Genomic DNA, 23,862 nt, shown 5'->3' on the forward strand with positions numbered 1-23,862 from the left:
GCACCACTAATCTCCTGTCTACCTTGAATAATTAGACTCTCCTGCTGGACGAAATGGTGCCAGTGGATGCACTATAGCTCGATTTTGCCAAGGCATTTGATAGTGTTCCGCATGAGCAACTGTTACGTAAAGTGAATTCTTTGGGAATAGAGGGAAATGTACTCCAATGGATCAGGAATTTCCTAGTAGGCAGAAAACAACGTGTCAGCATTAACGGAACCGTATCAGAATGGGTAACTGTGCGCAGTGGTGTACCGCCAGGAAGCGCTCTTGGACCTGTTTTGTTCGTCGCTTTTATAAATGATCTACCAGAAGTTGTGTCAACCGTTTGCTCCATGTATGCCGATGACACAAAAGTTTATAATACAGTTAAGGATGCATCAAATAAAATGCAACTGCAAAATGATCTTGATAGTTTAGTTGACTGGGCTGATGCGTGGCAGCTGCGTTTCAATTTTGACAAGTGTAAAGTACTTCACCTCGGCAAGAACAATGAACAGCAAACTTACAGCATGAGAAGACACGGTTGCAACGAGAGGGTTATGATCGAGAAGTGTTGCGTGGAAAAAGATCTTGGAGTTTGTGTCGACAAGGAGCTAAAATTTTATAGGCATATGAAACGCAAGTTAATACATCCAATAAACTGCTTGGGCTGATCAGACGCTCCTACGAGTACCTAGATATAGAAATGATGAAGCTGTTCACCTCTGTCGTGCGCCCGAACCTAGAGTTTGGAAACGTGTGGTCACCGAGACTTGAAAATGACAAAAATTTAGTTGAGAGTGTACAAAGACGTGCAACAAGGATAATTCCAGGATTAAAGGGCAAGTCTTATGAAGAAAGATTGAAGATTATGAAGCTTCCCAAAATGCCTCGTATCCTACGGAACAACTGAAATCTAGAAACATTTTAAACCTATACCGTCCGTTGAAAAGATCTGATCAAAAGGCCAGTCTAGTCAAGAAAAGTACAAGAATCGGCGACAGGCCTATCCAGGCCTATTCTTTAATGCCGAAGATACTATACTATACTATACGACTCTCTTCTGCATCGTATGAGTGTTATACGACAATCTTCTGCACCGTATGAGTGTTATTCGACTCTCTTCTGCACCGTATGAGTGTTATACGACTCTCTTCTGCACCGTATGAGTGTTATACGATTCTCTTCTGCACCGTATGAATGTTATACTACTCTCTTCTGCACCGTATGAGTGTTATGCGACTCTCTTCTGCGTCGTATCAGTGTTACGTTACAATTATTTACATTACATTCACTCGAATGCAATTGATCATTCAAAAAGTATAGTGTCGAGCCGCAGATTATCCTAACCTGCCTTAACTTGCGCGTAAATTCACTTAAAATCATAATAAAAACGTATAACATACATTATTTCGAAAAACATGAACTTTGTATTAGATTAATTGCGCACAAGACTTGAACAGAAAAGTAGGCTCTGCCTAACTATATTATACTATATTCAGCCATCGTAGCGACGCCCAGACTGCCCATGCAGTGTTTCCATCTCGTTCTTTGCACGAGTTTCTTTATAAGTCCTAATACGGTCTACGCTCCCGTAAAGCAAGACACTTGGATATCTGAAAAGTTTATTGCTCAAGTTTTATTGTCCATGAATGATCCATGAAGTTAAGTGACAGAATTAGTTATTTTTTGGAAGAATGCATTCGCGTTATCAGTTGACCTAGACTCCAACTTTGGTCTGCTTGAACAGATCTGTTGTGTAACGATTTGTCATCATTCAAGTATTACGATAGAGATTGTTGCAACATAAAAATAATGATGAATTAATTAGATTCATACAATCAATCTGTCCAAGCGTTGAGAGGTTTTCTAACTGCGCATAATTGTTTTTTATAAATTATATTTCGTATTTTTCCGAAGTACGCCAGGCATTTATCTTCGTGAAACTGTTTCATGTACATTTTACTAAACAATTATAGTATAAAAGTTTATTGAATAATATAATTTGCCTCGCTCTTTAATATACGAGTTGTATCATCTCACAATTATTTGTGCTAATAAACTCTCATAATGAGTGAAGGAAACAATAGCAGATAAACATCTTTGGGAACAAATGATAACGGTGAATAATCTCAGCAAACGACGTTTATTACTGGTATAAAGATTTGTTTAAAACTTAAAATTATCGAAAAACCACGACCCCTTACTCAATCTCCCGTAAATTGTTAATGAAACTTGAGTTGATTTTTATTATACAACTTTTCGGAGGAGCGTAATGAAATATATCACATTTCTTAAAAGTTTTGAGCCGTTGCCCCCCCCCCCGTGCATTTCTGTTATCGGCATTTGATGCCTTTAATATTTGATGGTCACTGATACACCAACTTAAATTGGCCTACAAAGCCCTACATGATCGAATAGGGTCAATGAAACAGAAAAAAATGAAATTAAAATTAAATTAATTAATTAAATTAATTAATTAATTAAATTAAAAATTAATTAAAAAAATTAATACATAAATAAGATGATTGAAAATCAACAGTTTGCGGCGCACCAAAAGTGTTGCAATGCAGCAGTTCAAGGTTTTGTGTACTTTTGGCCGTGTGTACCTTTTATTGGCCAACTGCATTTGCGCAGTTGGTGAATAACTCCGGTGAACGGGAAATATTCACAAAATTCCCATTTTTTAATTGACTTGCTAGTTCCTTGTAACAGATTCGTGGCACTGCCTTGCTCTTTTTCATCCTTTTCACTGTGACTCTTGTCTTCTCTATTTTCTTTGTATTTGTATATTTTGCGTGCACAGTAGACTATGATCGCGATGAGAATAATCGATATAAGAAAGACGTTAAATGATTTAAAAAACTCCAGGGTATCATGGCAGCGGTCGACTGCTTCTCGAGGTGACTGGGTAGCAGATGCTGGTCCGCCCGGCGAGTCTTGGGAGGAGAGAGGTAATTCACGCGAGTTTAGATCATAGCCTCGTAAAAAAATAATATAACAGGTTTGCCTAAACAATCAACATTTCTTATTGCTGCCATCTACAATCATACATAGTTTGCAAGTTCCATAAAATTACTGCAAAAAACATGTGTAAAAATCCATCCTGATATAAGAGTAATGAGCTTCTCACCACATGTTTATTACCAATATATCCAATATACCAACCGCGAGACTTCGAACAGGCTCGGCTCTTCCCTATGCGTTTCTTCACTAATTAGGATAGACTTTACTCCACTCGTAAATGAGATGGCAATATGGATTTTTCCATGCTTACCCAGCTATTTATTTATAAGCGGCGACCAGTAACAAAAACTATGTAAACTTTTTATTAAAAGAGTTTTAATGAGATGAAATTTCAAGAAACTTTGAATATTACTGTTCGTCAAGTCTGCGACTTTTTTACTTTTTCCGAGATGTAAACGGGTTGTAATTTTTATTTTCCATTGAATGGTATACTCGGCATTCCTTGATCAGCCTCCTTGTTGTAAATATTCTTTTTCAAAAAATAGTTATAATCGAGCCTGCTGATACACGGAGGGAAAATCCCGCATACTAGCTGCTCAAATAGAGGCGTTGTGCAAAGTTTGAGGGGAAAGAGACGTCGTAAATTACTCGATTGTCAGTTCACGACGGGCGGTATGGTGCCGGGAACTCAATGAGGGGCGAAGAATAATACGTGGCCAGTGATCGGCCTATCCAATTAGTTATAGCCGACCGTTGGCGATTCCTCGGCCACCTGAAAGCGACCAGTTGCCGCGAGAAAGGGTCTGGCTAGGATATCATATTACAAAGAGTACAAGCTCGAGGGTAGCGACTGGCCGAGCTTCGGGCAGATCAAGGATTTTACACGATGGTCGCGAAAACCTCGCTCTCAGACTTCGCTCGACTCTCAATCAGGGCCTTAAGGCCTGTAGTCACAGTGCGGCGAAGTCCGTGAGCGAGAAATTCGCGACAAGGATGTGAAACCCTTGTTCTGTGTTCAGATCGGCAAGTTGCTGCGCTCGAGCTTGTTGCCTTTGTAATATGATACCTGAGCCAGCACCCATCTAAGGGGCTGCGGCCGTCTCTTAGGTGGCCGAGGAATGGCCTGCGGTGACTAAAACTAACTGGCCGAGGCCAGACCACTGGCCAACCATTATTACTCGCCCCTTATTGTGCTCCCCTTCACCACAAGAGTGACAGGCGGGTAATTTACGAGGTGTGTTTCCCCTCATTTTTTCCCCAACTCCTTCATGAGAACTGCGGCTTCCAAAGAAAATGTGAAATCTCTGATTTAGCAATAATGAAAAAATATTTTGTTACAAAATATCTACAAAATAGAGGTTGATTTAGATATGTCTTTAATACCGATCAATAGAGAATAAATAGTACTATATCCTTGTGTCTCACAAAATTAGGTAAGTCGCATAGTATAATGAACATATTGATTGAGCGATGTACAACATTTTCCTCTATCATAACTAATGCTAGACAAAATATACATATTTTTTGTTACTGTAGAGAAATTGTAAATAAATAGCTGAATGAGCATGAAAAAATTTAGATTGATATTTCATTTACGAGCGGAGTTACAATGACTATACGTAGTGATAGATTCCCATAGGGATTCAGCCAAGCCTGCCTGAGAGCTCGCGGCTTTCAAGCACCACCTTAAGTCGAACTTTTCGAAGAAATGTGAGAATAAGCCGGAAACATGTATCATCGAATAAAAACTTACTATTTAAGCACTAGAATTCTTATCTGAACGATGTTAAAATTAATACAAATACAAGAACACAAATGAACGGAATTAGGTTGCGAAGGAAAATGAATAAGTTTCAATTAGCAGACATCGAGAGTTATATGATGAACATTTTTCTCAAGCAGATGTTTAGAAACACCCTGTAATACTGCTGGCAATAGCAGGATCCCAATTTATTCAATATGCAACATTGAAATTTGCCTTTAAATTCCTTTAAATCCATGCCAAATTTTTAAACCGTTAATGATAAGAATTATTTACTTTTTTAATTAAAAAGCATAATTTACTTTGACAATTAAGGGTGATACTCCATTGCTCATGGTCGCCATATCTGCACATTAATCCGCGGCCGAAGTCTTCTTCGCTCAATTGCTTGAGGTCATGATGATCTGTTGATAATCTTAATCTGTTACCGTTATCATAAATCAATTCAAGTATTATTTGTGACTATGCTCTAATTACTACTATTATATTTCTTCTATAACGACAATATTGAGTAATTTGAAACATTCATTGTCAAAATACTCATGAGATATAGGACTCAAAATATAATTGCACTAGTTATATAACGCATTAAACTATTAAATCTTTGTAGCTCAGACAACACTTCAATCAACACACCAGGCATGTTGCAGTCGAGGCTCAGGCTCTGTCCGAGTTTACCTTCAACGTTGGAGCTCACGGTCGTTTCATCCGCCAACGTGACGCTTATTCCTTTACCTGATTATCAGTGACGATAATATAGTCACATTTATTATTGACAAGATATATATTAATACCACCTCTTTATATAAATACCGGAGATGAATTTTTTATAAAGCACTATCCTCTGTATGATAAAAATTTCTTGATTTTTTTTCGGGAGTGGGGCCTCATCAATGAGAAAAAATTGGATTGGATAAAGTTCACAAACTTTACGAAAAATTATGAGCGAATTGAGACTCTTCTAGAAATATTTGTGGCTGTAAATTTTGAATTGCCTTATCAAATAACAACCATTCGAAGCATCCTTGGATCTTGTCTTTAATTGTTTATCTCACATCAATGTTGGAGACTAGATGTAAACTGGGCTGATTCAACTCGGGCTAGCTGATTCAACTCGGGCTGATTTAATTCGGGCTGATTCAAATCGGGCTGATTCAACTCGGGCTATCTGATTCAACTCGGGCTGATTCAACTTGGGCTGAAACTTTTTTCTGCTTAATTTACGCAGGAACTGAGCGATTGTTAATTTACGGAATTTCTGCTCCTTTCGTCCAATGTTCTACACAAATGTTCTGAGTTATTCTTCCTTCCACTCATGAAAGCTGGAATGGTTATTTGGCGAAAATTATTATGGTAACTTAAAAAAAATGATGAATTTCCTTATAATTCTCTCGAAGTAGGAATTTAAAAGCAAAAACAATACCACAAAAATTCACCATATCTTTTTAAGAGAAAACGTTTCGGAGTCCAGCTCCATCGTCAGTTGACAAAATTCAGTTCAGAAGAAGTTCAGATCTAGAAATAAAAATACAATCAATTAGTAGAGTAAAAGGCACTGTTAGGTTTTAAAACGGAGAATAAATAAATAAGACATGAAATTAACGCTAGTAAACGGCCTATCTATTTGCTATTTCAAGAGGAATGGAGCTAAAAGCGGCATTTAGACTAGGCTTCTGCTTGAATATATATATAGATTCCGAAATGCGTAGATCAGTAACACCGGATGCGGAAGCTAGAATTTTAAAATCATTATCGGATACAGAGGTGTTGCACTGCTCAGCATGAATACGTACAGCAGAATGAGGTGGATGTGCAAGTAGGTTCCCCGTCCTATAACTCCTGCCCTTATGCTCAGCCAACCTAGTATAGAAATTGCGTGACGTCATACCGACGTACGCTGATGCGCACTGCGCACAACTATATCTGTAAACTAGTGACGATCGCATAAGAACAGGTAGGGTATCCTTAAACCTGAAAAACGAGCTGATTCTAAAATTGTTAACTAGCAACACATGAAGATTTACATCCGGAAGATATTTAGCAAATAAAACTTTTAATTCCTTTGACATAGCTTCAGATGCGGGGCCAAAGTAGGGAAAAGAACAGTAAACAACTTTCCTATTGTCATACTTGGGAACAACTGCAGTATATTTTTTGGACATAAACTTCTTAATTTGGGTAAACACCAGGTGCGATGGAAAGCCATTTTGTGAAAAGATATTGCGCAACAATTCAAATTCAGAGTGCATGGCTAGGAAAGTAGAGCAAATGCGAAAGCCGCGGTTTATCAATGTTTGGATCCCATTTAATTTGAAGCGAAAGGAACAAAAGCTAAAAAAGCTGGTGCTTAAGCCGGTAAAGGTCGATTTTCTAAAAACAGAAGTTTGGAAACGGCCATCAGATTTGGTAACTTTGCAATCAAGGAATGACAAGCTATTGTTTGATTCAATCTCCATGGTGAATTTGATAGATTTATGTTGGAGATTAAGATAGTCAAAGAACAGGCCCACATGTGAAGGATGCCTAAAAATCAAAAAAGTATCATCAACATATCGGTTATATAAAATTGGCTTAAAATCCAGAGGACAATTGGCCAACCAGTTAGCCTCGTGAAAACACATGAATATATTGGCAAAGGTAGGGCCGAGTGGAAGCCCCATGCCCAAACCGTCAATTTGTCTGTAAAACTTGCCAGCAAATAGAAAAATTGAGTTTAGCACAGATAATTCAAGAAGAGATTTGAAAAAATTGCGGTTAAAACCCATGACAAGGTCATTGACATCTTTAAACAATGAATTAAGACATATATCGATGGTTTCAGAAAGAGAAATATTAGTGAATAAATTTTCTACATCAAAAGAGGCCATAGTCAATTCCTGAACATTTTTAAAACTCTTCAGGCGATCTACGAAACTATAAGTATTATCCACAGTATATTGGTTTGTCATTAGACAGTTCAAAAGTGGAACCAAAAATTTCGCAAGTTTGAAACTAGGGGTATTATAAGCAGCAAAAATTGGGCGGAATTGAAATTTCACATTGAAATCTGGTTTATGAATTTTGGGCAAACCATACAAAATACCGGGGCCAGAGCCAGAAACATGAAATTGAGAGTACGTTTCAGGTGATAGTACAGCGGAATCTTTAAGTTTTCGTAATAAATTATTAATTTTGTCCTCTATCTTCAAAACTATTTTAGTGATTGGCTCAGTAATTTCTTTAAATTTTGAAGGGTCAGAGATTAAATTAGAAAGGCTACTGTTATACCGATTGCGATCGACTAATACTACTCCTTTACCCTTATCTGGCTTACAAATGACAAGATCCTTATTTTTGGCCAAGTCTTTCAATAAAAGGAAATCAAGCGGCTGAAAAACAGATGAGAAAATTTTTTAAGATTTAAAACCATAAAAATTACGGTAAGCTAAACTTTGTAAGTTACCAAGAAATTCCTGACGGTTGGTAATGGAAACATTTCTTATGCTAAGAGCAAGTCTTTCAAAAGCTAAAAAGAACTTATAGAAATCCAATTTAAAAACAGGCAGACAGAAATCAAGCCCAAATGCGAGCAAGAACTTAGTTCGAGGTTCCAGGCTGAATGAACTGTAGTTGAAAACGACTTCATCGGGGTTACACGGATGAATTTCATTATGAATACCTAAGTTATCAAGTTTCTTCTGATGGGTCTGGTGGGTAGTTTTCTTGAATGCTTCAGTTTGACGTCTGGCATGTTGACGGATAGCAAATGCATCGAGAATAGAAAATACACGTCCAATTTGTGCCTCACTTACGGTGACCAAGTCAGTTAAAACTCTAAAGGCCTTCTTCTTGGAAGATAATTCCCTGGAAAGGAGCTTGCTCTGCCATGACTTGTAAAATGAAGATGTATGAAGGCAACGTTTGTAAAGTCTAAACCTCAGAAACTTGGGTATTACACCGTACACTTTGCACTTCACTAAAAAATTTATGTCCAATGAAGTCTTCGCAGCTTTCCGGAGTAGGTCACAATATTTTCTAAAACAGCGGTATTCATCTTCACCGTATTTTGATTGGATAAGGGCAGGAGTTATAGGACGGGGAACCTACTTGCACATCCACCTCATTCTGCTGTACGTATTCATGCTGAGCAGTGCAACACCTCTGTATCCGATAATGATTTTAAAATTCTAGCTTCCGCATCCGGTGTTACTGATCTACGCATTTTGGAATCTCTATATATATTCAAGCAGAAGCCTAGTCTAAATGCCGCTTTTAGCTCCGTTCCTCTTGAAATAGCAAATAGATAGGCCGTTTACTAGCGTTAATTTCATGTCTTATTTATTTATTCTCCGTTTTAAAACCTAACAGTGCCTTCTACTCTACTAATTGATTGTATTTTTGTTTCTAGATCTGAACTTCTTCTGAACTGAATTTGTGAACTGACGATGGAGCTGGACTCCGAAACGTTTTCTCTTATAAAGATATGGAGAATTTTTGTGGTATTGTTTTTGCTTTTAAATTCCTAGTTAACTTGCGATTTAAGCAAACAAGTGATTTTAATACTTATATCTCTCGAAGTATTCATATTTTATTCGAAACAATGCTCGTATTAAATTGATGAAAAAATACTTGGTCCACTTCTGATGAAACACTCCATTATGATTAACTTTCATCTATTAATTGAAAATGATCACATCAATTTTACTACAGACTTTTTCCTTTGTTTCATCTTCATTCGCGCTCACCTGGACACTTTATAGTGGTGCTCTTGGAATACTGAACTTCATCTTCATCGCCATAAATGCATGTTAATTTGCGGTTGCAGTCATCGCTGTAGGTCAGTTCCAGTTGTTGCTGCTGAGCGAAGTCGCTTCGTTTGATGCTAGTCTGATGGCTCAGCTCTTGCCCTTCTTCATACCAAAGTAAGTCAAGCGAGAGTCCATAACCTGCGAGTCATTGAAACTTATCTTCAAGTGAGCTAAATTGGTACGAATTTCGGTTTACAGCTTCAGAATTTTTTATTGCCTCCATGACAAAATTATATAGAATCAATTCTCAATGTTGTTACATGCAATCAGCCAAGATAGTTCTTGTCTGAGGACATTAATTGGACTACTGTGAAATTTTTCCCTACATGTCCCAACGCAAAACTGGCTATATTTTTTGCAGAACCTTGTATCGTGCAGGTGAGGTTCATGCCTTGTCCCGGCTGCATTTCTATGTTTGGTCCAACGCTGCTGCCATCTTCCTTCGTGATGCTCATTTCTGCGTCTGGGTTTCAAAGAAAAGGATATCTTCATGAGTAATGCTAACCTTGCAAGAGAATGAATGTATTAGTATGAATGAATGTATGAATGTGATGTATTAGTATTATAAATGTATTATTATGAGGCGTGATAATTGTTGCATAACATATTTTCATACAAAATTTTGCACTGTTATTGTGTTGAGGAAAGCTGGAGCGATGGCATGTGCTTTGCGAGGATTCAATGCGAATATGTAAATGAAGATTGTGAATATATATGATGAATACTTAGATTTTGTGTTTACTGATATGTCTATTTTGATTAGTTTACAATTTTTTTAGAAATTTACCAACTTTTATATGGTTCTTTTTTTTTACTTCTACCTTGATCTATAGCATAGATCAAGATAGAAGATACAACTAACGATGTACACATTCGTAAGTGCTTATTCCCCACTAAACTCTTTAGCGCGTGAATTACTCACTTTGCTTTTTTCCATAATAGATGTACAATAAAGTGTTTTAAATAGATAACCCACTGAACCTAAACGATCCTGAAAGATAATTGTAGAGTCCTTATATATTACAGCCCCAGTATAGCATGGAATCATCCACTTCATATATATCACATATAATGAAACTTGTTAGTTAGTTCTCGTTCAAGTGACGTTTTCAGTGAGACTATAAAATGGTGCAATTGCAAAGGGTATCTAATAAAAGAATAAAATTACGCCCCAATGATAAGCACATGTATATCAATACTTACTCGGAATTGCTGATTGTGCGCTAGGTGATGGTGACAAGAACAAGAGAAAAGCAACAAGTAACGACTTCATCATTTTAAGGTTGGTGTTTGAGGCAAACTCAACCAACGAACTAAACTGCAAAAGAATTGCATACGTTATTAAAAAATACTTCATATTGAAGTGCATAAATATGAATCACGAAGAAATTCCAATACTTTGGAAAACTTTTCGGGTATAGAAAAAACCTACGTCTACAGTACTTATGCTTTATAAAAATCTTTCTTGAATTGTCCAGGTATTTCTTTCCAGCTTTCAACACACCCTTTTGAATCCTGTCTGCAAACATTTTGAAAATAGTAATATGACACATGTCGAGTTACTATGTACTATGAAAACAGATAATGAATGAATCAATAAATCTCTTATTTTATAACGAAAATTATTTTTTCAATGACATGAAGCTCGGCATTCATTCACTATCCAATAGAAATGACGGAAAATGTTCAACTTTTCGGAACTATAAATCAGGAACAGTTGTTTGAGACGGTTCTCTGATATTTCATGACACATTTCATCATTGGCACATTTCATCATTGACACATTTCATCATAGGCAAATTTCAACATTGACACATTTCATCATTGGCGCATATCATTATTGACACATTTCTTCATTGACACATTTCATCATTGGCACATTTCATCATTACACATATCATCATTGGCACATTTCATCATTGACACATATCATCATTGACACATATCATCATTGACACATATCATCATTGACACATATCATTATTGACACATTTCTTCATTGACACATTTCATCATTGACACATTTCATTATTACACATATCATCATTGGCACATTTCATCATTGGCACGTATCATTATTGACACATTTCTTCATTGAAACATTTCATCATTGGCACATTTCATCATTACACATATCATCATTGGCACATTTCATCATTGACACATATCATCATTGGCACATTTCATCATTGGCACATATCATTATTGACACATTTCATCATTGACTCATTTCATCATTGGCACATTTCATCACTGATTCATTTCATCACTGACACAATTCATCATTAACATATTTCATCATTGACACATTTCATCATTGCAAAAAGTTCATTTCACAAACATAAGTACATGTAGGTGGAACCCAACCTTTGTATTGGTCAGCAAATGAACTTGTTGCTGTCCTGAACCTAACTCCAGGATGTTACGTAAATCATTTCAGTGTCATTCATTATATGCTATCTAATTGTTCGGAATGTTAATTACCTAATAGCACCTACATGTACTTATGCTTGCAAAAAGCACTTTATGCAATGATAATACTTATGGATGGCAATGATGGATTGCGATAGTGATTAAATGTTTAATGATGATTTGCTATAATGCTGATATGTTGAAAGATGATTTGCTTTAGTGCTGATATGATTGATGATGAAACGCTATGATGCTGAATTATTTAATGATGAAAAACTGTAAAGTGGTGAAATGTTTAATGTTGAATTGCTATAGTGATGAAGTGTGTCACAGGTGAGATGAGTCAAAGTTGAAATGTGTCAGAGGTGAAACGTTTCGAAGATGAAATGTCTCGTATGACGAGGTGTCTGGCCACCGTTGAAACATATTCCTTATCCTAGTCTCTAATTTATTGACTAAACAAATACGAGTAAGTTAAGCTATCGTAAGACAGTGATTGACGTTTGAACCTATTGAACTCAATCAAAAACTGCAATATTTACTACTCATCCGTGTATTATAAATAAAAAAAACAGTATCTACAAATTTACGTCTGGAATCTTCTTTTCCTTCGCCCAGTTGAATTTTTGCACAAGGAAATAAATTTGCTACAATTAATGCAATTGACAACCGTGAATGCTCCTCAGCACTGACAACGTCACACTATCGCTGCGTTTGCTGAACTAACTTCTTGCTAACTAACTAACTTCTTATCAACAGATAAGACTTCAAGTTGCAGAGTATTACGGAAGTTCATATACAAAGCTGCTCAGTGCGCACATGGATTTAAGGAACGTTCAGGCATCACTGCCTGCGCATAATTTAAATGAATTTCTCAGTTAATCCAACTGTCTTGGATCAATTTCATTTTACGTATCATGTTGTGAGTCTTATTCAGGTAATTAATGACATTGCCGGCTGGCAACTACGGTTACTCCCGGGGGATTTAATAGCAATGTCGTGGTTCGCTGTCAGTTGGATGATCACTCAACGCGCGTACTCTAACATACAATGAATTTTATTTTGTCCTAAAAAAGTTCATCTTGAGATCGAGAGCGTATATGTAAACGCGTATTATGAGCCAGATTAAATAATAGAGGACTTTGCTTATAGCAGAAGAGTTCGCCGTGTATTAAATGCGGCCTGTTAATTTTTATTAAAGCTAAAGATAGGAATGCTTTAAAAACGTTATCAGCGCCCTAACTGACAGACTTGAGCGTTTTCAATTCGTGAATCAGTATTACTCAGTAGTTCTTTTTTTTTTAGGCACTTATTATGAGGTATTTTGTCTTGAATGATTTACAATCAGATAATGTATCATTTGTGTCTAGGAAGAGGATCTGCGGACAGCCTTTCAATTCTTCAACGTAGAGTTAATGAAAGCTTTTTGCTACTAGAAAATTACAATACTAGATTAGGTCCATCTACTGTTTATAATGAAAGTAATGAATAATTGAGTACGTCTTAAATGATTTCAGCCGTAGTTGAACGGTGACAGTTGGATTCATATCTGGACATCAGTCGAGCTTGTCTTGTGAATTCTTATGGGACAGAAAACCACACGCAGATCATTCTTCGTCAGTTGGATGACAGTTTGTTGTTAAATGGTTTCTAATTAAATGACTTTCTCATGCGTGTTCTCTTCCAGAGTATTAAAGTATCCAGGTAAGTATTATATTTATCATATATATAGAGTGTTCTATATTGTTTATTGTTATTGTTCTATTTCCATTCCAAATAAATATTTTCAGGGTCAACTATTTAATAAAATAGTCCGAGGTTTTAAGGAGAAGATCATCTGTGATTTTTGCTGGCAGTTAGGCTATCCATAGTATACTGATATTAATTGAGAGGATCTCAAGAATTAGATTTAACGAAGTTTGGTCATAATTTCACATTTATCATTCGAAATTATGTATCAATTTTGGCAGACCTTGGCAAAATTTTCTACTTATTGCAGGAACAATTTTTTAAAAGAGACAATTATTAGCCTTCAACTCAAAGAGCGAGTTGTGATTCGACAAATGCTTCCAAAATACATAGATCTTTTCCCTCTCCTTAATTGTCTATTGTTCACTGCAGTTCACCATCTTCTGAACACTTCAATGTGACGCTCATGCTGGTCGCCATCATCCCGTCATCCCCGTAACTGCAGATGAGCTCTGCCGCAGTCGCCTGCGTCGAGGCGCGGCAGCCGCAGTTGCCGCTGCTGCAGGAAGTCGTCCCGCACCAAAGGAGGTTCATCCCGCAGTTCGCGTCCTTTCATCTCACAAGACCAGAATAATTTCTTTGAAATACCATAGCCTGTAAAGTTGCAGGAAATTAAACAAGGCGAATGATCATCTAAATTAAATGCGCGAAAGATGGAATAATTTCGGCTTAATATTTTAAGGTCATGGTAGCGAGAGTGAAGCGCTGGTCTTGAGGTCTCGTACCAGTAGTCGTAGATTAGCTGCGACTTAGCCCCAGTATAAGCTAGAGACCTCTACTGCATTATACTCGCTCATTTCCGCCTCGTCCCGAACTCTATGTGATTTTGCTACTTTCCTAACAGTAATTTTACATAAGAGCGGTTTCATTTCCTGATACAACGTCACTCACCGCTGCAAAGCGAACTTGGTACCCTCAAAGACATTTATTAATTAAAAAAATAAGTCGGATCACAAAACCGGCCCTGACAATCCCAAAAGATATTAATCTTTCATATAATATTTTTACCTACTGCATTAATTTGTTATGAATCGTGTTGCCTGGTCGTGTTGCCAGTTTTGCCACAGCGCAGCACTACGTCGCCGCATTTTTGTTTGATCTTTTATTCACACTCTTCAAATAAGTATTGATGCATTTGTTAGCAAGGATTTGTCACATTCTGCGTCAGTAACTGTTCAAATGAAATAAATTTATCAGAATAAATAATTTCCTTAATGCATCAATTTGTGCATTAATCACTAACCAACGATTTTCCATATCATTTCCAAGAATTGTGCCTCATGCTGAGAGCTTAGACACATCAAGGATAAGCTATCTCTTTGATTATTAAATTTCTCGATGAAAGGCACATAAGTAACGGATTATCATGTCTATATGCAGATAACGAGTTATGAATTTACACCTTTGAAATACAATTTAGCAATAAAATTAATCTGATCAGATTCTTATCAGCTCACACGTTTAAGATTCTTATCAGTTCAAGAACTCCAACTTTCTTTTTTTTTAGTCGAGGTGGATCCCTTGAACGGGTTAGGCAGCAGTATATACTCCCGCACATACATTCATTATGTATGCCCTGTTTAGCGTTACTTTGGTGATACTTACAACAACTGTTGCTTCCTCGGTGGTTCCAGGTAAGTCTTCATTCGATGCATCCTTTAAATTTAATAGCATTTGTGAATTTAATTTCATGAGATAAATTAAAAATTCTAACTTCACTGAACATCCATTCGTATTGACAGATCAGAAGCAAGTGTGTTCCAGCCTATCTTTGTTTAATTATGTGCGATATTTCAAACGACTTGCCCCCCACAGCGATGAGCATCACATCGGAGGACGGATCATTTCTTGGGCCGAGCATTGAAATAACTCGAGGACAACGCCTGAGCTTAGTCTGCTCTGTTGAAGGTGATTCTTATTTTAAATTTCTCATAACTAAACAGTGGGTTATAATTATAGTTCGTAAATGATTAATATATAGCTCTTGGGATTTTCAGGACCGGTATTGTAATCCCGACTCATATTTCTAATTAATAAATTTCTTTGAAGATACCAAAGTTCTCTTCGCACCGGCGAGTGAGTATAACAGGAACTGAAACCATTGCTATAAAATATTACTGTTAGGAAAATAGCTAAGTCATATAGAGTGCGTGACCGGGCGGCAATGAGCAGGTATAGTGCTGGAGTAGAGAGGTCTCTAGCTTATACTAGAGCTAAGTCGCAGCTAATTTACGACTGCTATGCTGGTGCGAGACCTCAAGACCAGTGCTTTTAGGTCTCGCTACCATGACCTTAAAATATCAAGCCGAAATTATTCCATTTTCCGTGCATATAATTTAGATGATCATTCGCCTTGTTTAATTTCGTGCAACTTTACAGGCTATGGTATTTCAAAGAAATTATCCTGGTCCTATGAGATGAAGGGACGCGAGCTGCGGGATGAACCTCCTTTGGTGCGGGGCGACTTCCTGCAGCAGCGGCAACTGCGGCTGCCGCGCCTCGACGCAGGCGACTGCGGCAGAGCTCATCTGCAGTTACGGGGATGACGGGATGGTGGCGACAAGCATGAGCGTCACATTGAAGTGTTTAGATCTTGAACAGCAATAAACAAGAGACAAGGAGAGGGAAATATCTTTGTATTTTGGAAGTATTTGTCAAATTGCAACTGGCTTTCTGAGTTGGAGGACAAAAACCTATTTTTGCAGATTTACTACATGGTAATGATGGAATTATAAAATTCCCGAGAGCGATAAAAACACTCCTTAGGCCATTAGTGAAGTTACGTTAAATACATTTAACTGTGATATATTTTAAGTTGGAATGAATATGCAACTAAATGAAATGTGCCAATCTTGCTTAAAGGAATTTATTTAAATGAATTACGTTGGAGCATCAATAAAGTATTACGCTGAACACATAGGAGGTTAAAAAATCAATTTTTTCATGTCAATCATCGAAACTTCCAGTACTAAGAGAATGGTGACAATCAAGCATATATCGGCGAAACACAATCGGCGAAGTTCGAAAACAGCGTCGTATTACGTACTAGACGCCTAGACCTACAGCGTCGTATTACCAGACGCCTAGACCTAGCCCAACACAACTGTAAAGAAACAAATAAGACTTTAAAGTAAAAAACTTGGAAAGGTATTATGTAATAACGATGAAAGTATCAAAATAATTGGCAAGGAATTCAAAGCAGGCAATAATTAAACATAAACCAAAGAGATACTCCGATTCAACAAATTAGGGGGGCATCTACAGCGTCTCAGTAACTGCCTGACGGGCCCCACCAGAGTCGCTGTTATTCCAGACGAACAAAATGCAATAGCTACATGATGAATGAAAATTTAATTATAAGTTAGATGATCCTAGAGTTTTCTCATTTTTTCAGTATAGATAAAGCTTCGCACAAATCTTGAAGTCATTTGCCACCAAAGCTGTAATTACAAGAGGCCATTAATAGGGAAAACATTGACGGAAAAGGAAGGACTAACTCCAGAATAAATAAATTAGGCTTAGAATATAATAAACTTCTCCATATGGTCCGGAAAATATAATTAAGCGTTAAGTTTATACAATTTAGCCGATTTGACTGCCAAAATTGATAATTAATTTCTAATGATTCTTGCAAAATTATGACTAAACTCATATAAATCTAATTCTTCTGATCCTCATAATATTATTGACTATACTATGACAGCAAAAATCATTGATGATCTTGAACTCGGACTATATTATTAACTACTTGAATCTGAAAATATTTATTTAGAATAGGAATAGAACGAAAACAATATCTATAAATATGGTAAATTTAATACTTATCTTGATACTCTAATACCATACATGAAAACACACATGAAAAAGTCAATTAATTGAAGACATATGGCGACAAACTGTCGTCCAACTGATGAAGAATGATGTGCGTGTGGCTCTATGCCCCATAAAAATTGACATTAAGACAAGCTCGTCGAATGTCCTGAAATGAATTCAAATGTCACCGTTCCACTACGGCTGAAATCATTTAAGATAACACTTCTTCAATTATTCATTACTTTCATTATAAACAGTAGAAGTACCTATTCTAATAGTGTAATTTTCTAGTAGCAAAAAGCTTTCATTAATTTTAAGTTGAAGAATTGAAAGGCCATGTTGAATTATTCTTCCTAGAAACAAACGATACATTATCTGATTGTAAATCATCTAATAAAAAATACCTGATAATGAGTACCTAAAATAACTACTGAGTAATACTGATTCATGAATTGAAAACGCTCAAGCCTGTCGTTTAGGGCGCTGATAACATCTTCAAAAGCATTTTTATCCATGGCTTTAATAAAAATTTAACCGGCCGCATTTAATGCACGGGGAACCCATGTGATTGATATAAACCTCGTCCTCTTTATCTAATCTGGCACATAATACGCGCTTACAAATACGCTCTCGATCTCAAGATGAACATTTTTAGGACGAAATGAAATTTATTCTATTTTAGAGTACGTGCGTTGAGTGATAATGCCATCTAAATATTGACAGCGAACCACGACACAGCTATTAAATCCGCCGTAAGTTACCGAAGTTGCCAGCCGGCTGTCATTAATTACCTGTAAATGACTTGCAACATGATACGTAAAAAGAAATTGATCCAGTACAGATGGATTAACTGAAGAATTTTATTGGGTATCAACGCAGTCAGTGATTAGCATTTATTGAATCCATGTGCGCACCGAACAGCTTTGTACGAACGTCCGTAACCACTCGGCAAGTCTAATCTGATAAGAAGTTTGTTAGGCAGAATTTAGTTCAGCATACGCATCGATAGTGTAATGTTGTCAGTGCTGAGGAATAGTCACGGTTGTCAAGTGTATTTTCGTAAATTTATTTTCTTTTAAGTAAAAAAACTGGGTGAGGAAAAAAAATTTTCAGACGTAAATTTGTAAATGCTATTTTATTTTATATTACACGGTTTAGAAGTAAATATTGCTGTTTTAGATTGCGTAAATGGATTCAAACGTCAATCACTGTCTTATTATATCTTCACTTATTTATATAGACAATAAATTATTAACTATAATGAGGTATATGTCCCAAATATGGTATATGTCTCAAACCAGATACCTCGTCACCCGAGACATTTCATCTTTGACACATTTCATCACTATAGCAAACCATCATTAAACATTTAAGCACTATAACAATACATAATTTCCCATATCATCACCATAACATATCATCATTGCATAAGTGCATTTTGCAAGCGTAAGTACATGTTGGTACTATTAAGTAGTCAACATACTAAACAATTAGATAGCATATAAATTCAGAGGTGGGCAGTAGCGCGCTACATGTAGCGGCCGCTACATTTTCAGTAGCGGTAGCGCCCGCTACATATTTGAGTAGCGATACGTGGTTTTGCCGCTACAGCGCTGCCACTACATTTATAGATAAAGCCTTTAGATTTTACTTAATAGTATTAAATATTAGTTAAAAACCAGCACGGTACATACATAATATAAATTACAGAATAAAACTGTACGAAAGATTTCGGTGTAATGTTGTCAACCTCGGACTGTTACTAGTGTCAACATGTTAGTTGTTACCAGAAATGGGCAGTTGCGCGCTACATGTATAGCGGCCGCTACATTTCCAGCAGCGGTATAGCGGCGCTACAATCTAGTGGGTGTAACGGTAGCGGTAGTGCCGGCTACATTTAGAGCATGTAGCGGTAGCGGTAGCGGCCGCTACATTTCAAAGTAGCGCTGCCCAGCTCTGCATATAATGAATGGCACTGATATGATACACGTAACATCCTGGGGGTTTAGGTTCAGGACAGGAACAAGTTCATTGGGTGGCCAACACGAAGCTTAGGCTAGGTTACACCTACAAGAATGCACATAATGCAATGATGAATTGCTATGAAGATGAAGTGTCCAGTGATTAATTGCTATAGTGATGAAATATGTCAATGACGAAATTTGTCAATGCAAAATGTGTCAATAATGAAATTTGCCACGAAATGTCTCGTGTGATCAGATGTCTCAAACAAGTGTTCCTGATTTATATAGCTCCGAAAAGTTAAATACTTTCTGTAATTTTTATTACATCGATGGTTCCGTTCAAATTGTCCTCTTCTTTGGTACAAGGTCTCAAATATTGCTCTATAGGTAGTTTGAAGAGAGGGTAAAGGAATTTTTGTACTCAACTTGGTTTTCTCAATTATTATCGGTTTCATTTCCGTTCTCTTTCTCGATAATTTAAATGATTTGCCGGGCGACTACATGTCTCACGTCTGTGTTAATATACGCTTTTGTTGTTAAATATTTATCCAGCTGACTGACTCATACAGAGCATATTTATCCACCTCACTGACTCCTACAGGGCGAAAATGGATTGTTATTAAAATTGTCAATTTACTCGTACATAATAACCTAAACTCGCAACGAGTTGATGTATCAAAGAATATGGCAATCCAAACGGAAATCATTCTCTTCCTTCAAGACATTCAAAGTTTCACGCCGCTCAGAAGCATGAGACTGCCACGAACGCTTCGACCAAACCGACCTGCAGCACATTGGCTAGTGGTGGCCATGATCATGGTTCCCTGTGCATCAATGCCGACGATACCCATTGAACGAGGTACGCAATATTTCAATACCATTTTGGCTTCCGCATTGCTCTTGAAGTAGTGACAGGAAGTTGATTAATAGTGATCCATTTTGTTGATAATATGACAGCGTTAGTTAGTCCCGAAGACGTACGTGTAGCGACTTCGCATCGAGCTTCATAAACGGTATGGATTATTGTGTTGGATGTACCTCTTTAGACATTTATTAAGAACATAGAGGGTCTTTTCTGGATCACATACTAGCGACGATAATTTGGGTTTTAAATGGAATGAAGTTAGTTTTATTTTTTTGCAGTGAAGATCCACAGCGTTATAGGTGAATTGATTATATCTTAGGAGCAAACGGAAATATTTTTCCTCTTGTGTGGCTTCCAAAATAAGGATTTCACTATCGTTATATCTGACGTTCGTCGCGACACAGTTTTAAATAGGAGGCACCCAATCTTTATGTCACATTTCTTCATGTAGAATTGATGTCCACACTAATTGAATATCCTTTTGATAATTGACCTCTTGTGTACTTTGAGCAAAGGCTCTCCGCGTATCTTCAGCAGCCTGCAGGTGAAAGAATCTTCCGACGGTCTGGCAGCCTACCCTGCAAACTTCCCACTCACACTCGACTGCTTTGCAATAGGCAAGAACCCTCCATTGTACCATCTTTTTGTCTATAGTGAGCCTATTTTTATCTCCAAATGATATTTAAACTATCAATCATCTGTCTCCAGTGCTTCAAATTTTCTAGTACCTACAGATAATGAGGAGCCGAGACTTCATTCATCAATTATTTTAATGGCTGAGAGTTTGTCATGATGTTCAGAAAAGGTTCAAAGGATGCAAATCTTGCGTTTTTTTAAACACAAATTACTAAATTTGTTTATCGCTGTTTATTTTTTTAACTCAGCCAATATAATACTTGAAGAAAGAACGAATACCGCGCTGCCTATCATGAAGCGCTTGAATATTCAGATACCCATAACTGAGTGCCTCAACAGGAAGAACTTTGTTGTGGTACGAGAACGGCCAGGTGCTGGATGATGTCTCAGTGGAGGAGTTGTTGGGAGGCTACAAGTTGTCATCGCTGCACATCGACAACCTCAGCCCAACTGACGACCTCCGCAGGTTCACGTGTTCCGTCGGATCTCCGGACGACCCAAGTGTCTCGAGCTCCGTCGTTTTGCATGTTATCGGTGAGCTTCATTTAAATGAGCTAGAAGGTTTGATGTATAATTTAAACAGTTCCTCCAACCACATAGAAAATCCATTACACTCACTAATATCCCAAAGCAAATGTACCCACATAGGACCCTACTTTCTAACCCTCATCACCCACAACAGAACAACATCACCAGACAGAGTCCTACACAACAATAAAGCATTTCACAACATACATCTACAGCCCGGACCCATTGCCCCGTCAGACCACATTCCCATTATAGCCACCATATATGCAAGTCCCATAAAAATACCCATCCGTCCTTATAGATCCTTTCATAGAGCAAACTGGACACTATACAAACAAACATTATGACAACACAGAACCCACACAACCTAATCCTAGAGTAGAAGAAATGAACACGCACTTAGATAACAGAACAAATCACAAACAGAACGCCACCGAAACCTCAATCGACACCATTATCCACCGCATAATTCAAGGCATCAAACCCACCCACGAAACATTACCCATTCCAGCACAATAACAAGTCATCCTCCAATACATTCACACCCACGGTCCATCACTAGCGCTCAACAGACAACTCATCACCCTACGTCAACAACAACACACAGCATACAGACACATCCAAACGCAGACATGACAGGACCTTATTAACCAATTAGAAACACAAACACAGATCCCAAAAAATTCTGGTCATCCCTAAAACGCATGATGGGCTCCAACACCAAACAAGCTGTCCCATACCTCAAACACAACAACATACAACATGACAACCCGAACAAAAAGAACCCGTCCTCCGCAAACACCGGCAGGGCATATTCACTCAGGATGACACGGACAATGAAGACTTTGACATAGAACACATCCACACAGTACAAGACCACGTCAGCAACAACATACACCTAATTCACCCATATAATCATGGCGAACTCTCCCGACTCCACCCTACAGACTTCCCCCCTATCACCATAAGAGAATTACATCGTGCACTAAAGACATTCAAACAGAAAGCACCAGGTCCCACAGGCATCCAACCCTCCAACTCAAACACCTACCCAAAAACATTATCCACTATATTCTATACATATCCAATCATGCCATTACCGCCGGTTATTTCCCGGATTCACTAAAACACGCAATCATGATCTTCCTCCCCAAACCCAACACTTCACAACACGAAGTCCAGAATTACAGGCCCATCTCACTACTAGACATTCACGGGAAACTTTTAGACAAAATACTTAACAATAGATTATAAGAACACCTTTCCATTAACAACATACACAACACTTGACAACACGGTTGTAGGAAACATAGAGGGACGCACAGGGCACAAACCACATTCCACGAAACACTAGACATATACTTCGCACAAAGACACACCACTAACATAGTGCTCCGCGATGTGACCAAAGCCTTTGACAAGGTTTGGCCCATCGGACTTCAATACAAGATCATCCAACTCAATCTCAACCCGTTCTTCACCAAAACACTCTCAGACTACCTTATAACAGACAGAACAGCATCTATAAGAATAGGAAAATCACATAGGTTCCCCTCTACAGCTCCACACAGGTGTCCCCCAAGGGGCTTGTCTCTCCCACACACTATACAGCTTTTACACCCACGACTTCCCACCCCCACTATCCAGCACAGACTACACAGCTTTTGCAGATGACATAACACAAATAACCGCAGGACGCTGCCCACTCTACTACGCAGCAGTATAAACACAGCAAGCCATACAAGAGATCAACACTTTCGAAAATAAATGACTCATTAGGACAAACACAAATAAGATTAAAATCGTTGGCATAGGTAGGCAAAACACCTTCGACATCTTCATAGACTACACGCACTATACATACACGAATAAGGGAACAGTTCTAGGTCTACACTTCACTACACACGGCATCAGCTCCCAAATAGCAACAAGAAGAGCAATAGCCCTCAACAATCTGCACATAATACATTGATTTTACCACCTCCCACCCAACTTAAACGCACTCTATATCTCTCCTTTGTCAGATCAACCCTCATTTACCCCACGATACACTACATGCCCAATCAAAATCATCCATATCCAAACTGCAGGCAGTACAAAACAAAGCCCTCCGATTTATTTCAAATACACACTGGTTCGACTTGTAAGACGTGGGAATGCTAGCAGCGCGGTATTGAGTCCCTTAGGGTACGGCCAGACTAAAAGCGTTGGCGCGTACGCGCGCTCACGCTGCAATATTATATGTATGTATTTCTACCAGAGTGGCCACACTAAACGCTTACGTGCTGAAGGTGCCTCAAGCGTACACACGCGTTGCCGCGCGGTGGAAAATCGACATTACTCTAGACAAATATTTCGACGCGGACACGCGCGTTCAGTGTCCTTGAAGCAGCCATG

The 23,862-nt window shown here is 37.8% G+C and overlaps 3 protein-coding genes across 3 annotated transcripts; 2 read left to right on the top strand and 1 right to left on the bottom strand.

Annotated features, from left to right (window-relative positions):
- Positions 1 to 2,498: 2,498 nt before the first annotated feature.
- Positions 2,499 to 12,551, bottom strand: LOC108670935. Its single transcript, XM_018158427.2, has 7 exons — positions 12,501 to 12,551; positions 10,702 to 10,816; positions 9,863 to 9,961; positions 9,436 to 9,636; positions 5,348 to 5,446; positions 5,014 to 5,115; positions 2,499 to 2,921 (listed from the first exon to the last, which is right to left on the bottom strand). Exons 2-7 carry the CDS (start codon positions 10,772 to 10,774, stop codon positions 2,560 to 2,562), a joined length of 936 nt encoding a protein of 311 aa, XP_018013916.1. The 5' UTR covers positions 10,775 to 10,816; positions 12,501 to 12,551; the 3' UTR covers positions 2,499 to 2,559.
- A 2,625-nt stretch (positions 12,552 to 15,176) lies between these two features.
- LOC108670937 lies at positions 15,177 to 16,182 on the top strand (the record flags this gene model as incomplete). Its single annotated transcript, XM_018158428.2, is given in 3 exon segments — positions 15,177 to 15,293; positions 15,475 to 15,567; positions 16,039 to 16,182. Coding segments are annotated over 3 exon segments (304 nt in total), but the record flags the coding sequence as incomplete, so codon positions are not given.
- Positions 16,183 to 20,042: 3,860 nt separating this feature from the next.
- Positions 20,043 to 21,471, top strand: LOC125178765 (the record flags this gene model as incomplete). Its single annotated transcript, XM_047883291.1, has 3 exons — positions 20,043 to 20,295; positions 20,817 to 20,918; positions 21,277 to 21,471. Coding segments are annotated over exons 1-3 (472 nt in total), but the record flags the coding sequence as incomplete, so codon positions are not given.
- Positions 21,472 to 23,862: the final 2,391 nt, after the last annotated feature.

The sequence above is a fragment of the Hyalella azteca genome, unplaced genomic scaffold (genome assembly GCF_000764305.2).
Source record: "Hyalella azteca isolate HAZT.00-mixed unplaced genomic scaffold, Hazt_2.0.2 contig12538, whole genome shotgun sequence".
Classification (NCBI taxonomy): Eukaryota; Metazoa; Arthropoda; class Malacostraca; order Amphipoda; family Hyalellidae; genus Hyalella; species Hyalella azteca.

Coding starts and splice junctions, on each gene's coding strand:
- LOC108670935 (XM_018158427.2), bottom strand. CDS start 10,774: ATGATGAAGTCGTTACTTGTTGCTTTTCTCTTGTTCTTGTCACCATCA. Junction 5,116..5,347: donor CCTCGACTGCAACATGCCTG/GTGTGTTGATTG, acceptor GATTATCAACAG/ATCATCATGACCTCAAGCAA. Junction 2,922..5,013: donor TATCACCCTTAATTGTCAAA/GTAAATTATGCT, acceptor TCTCCTCCCAAG/ACTCGCCGGGCGGACCAGCA.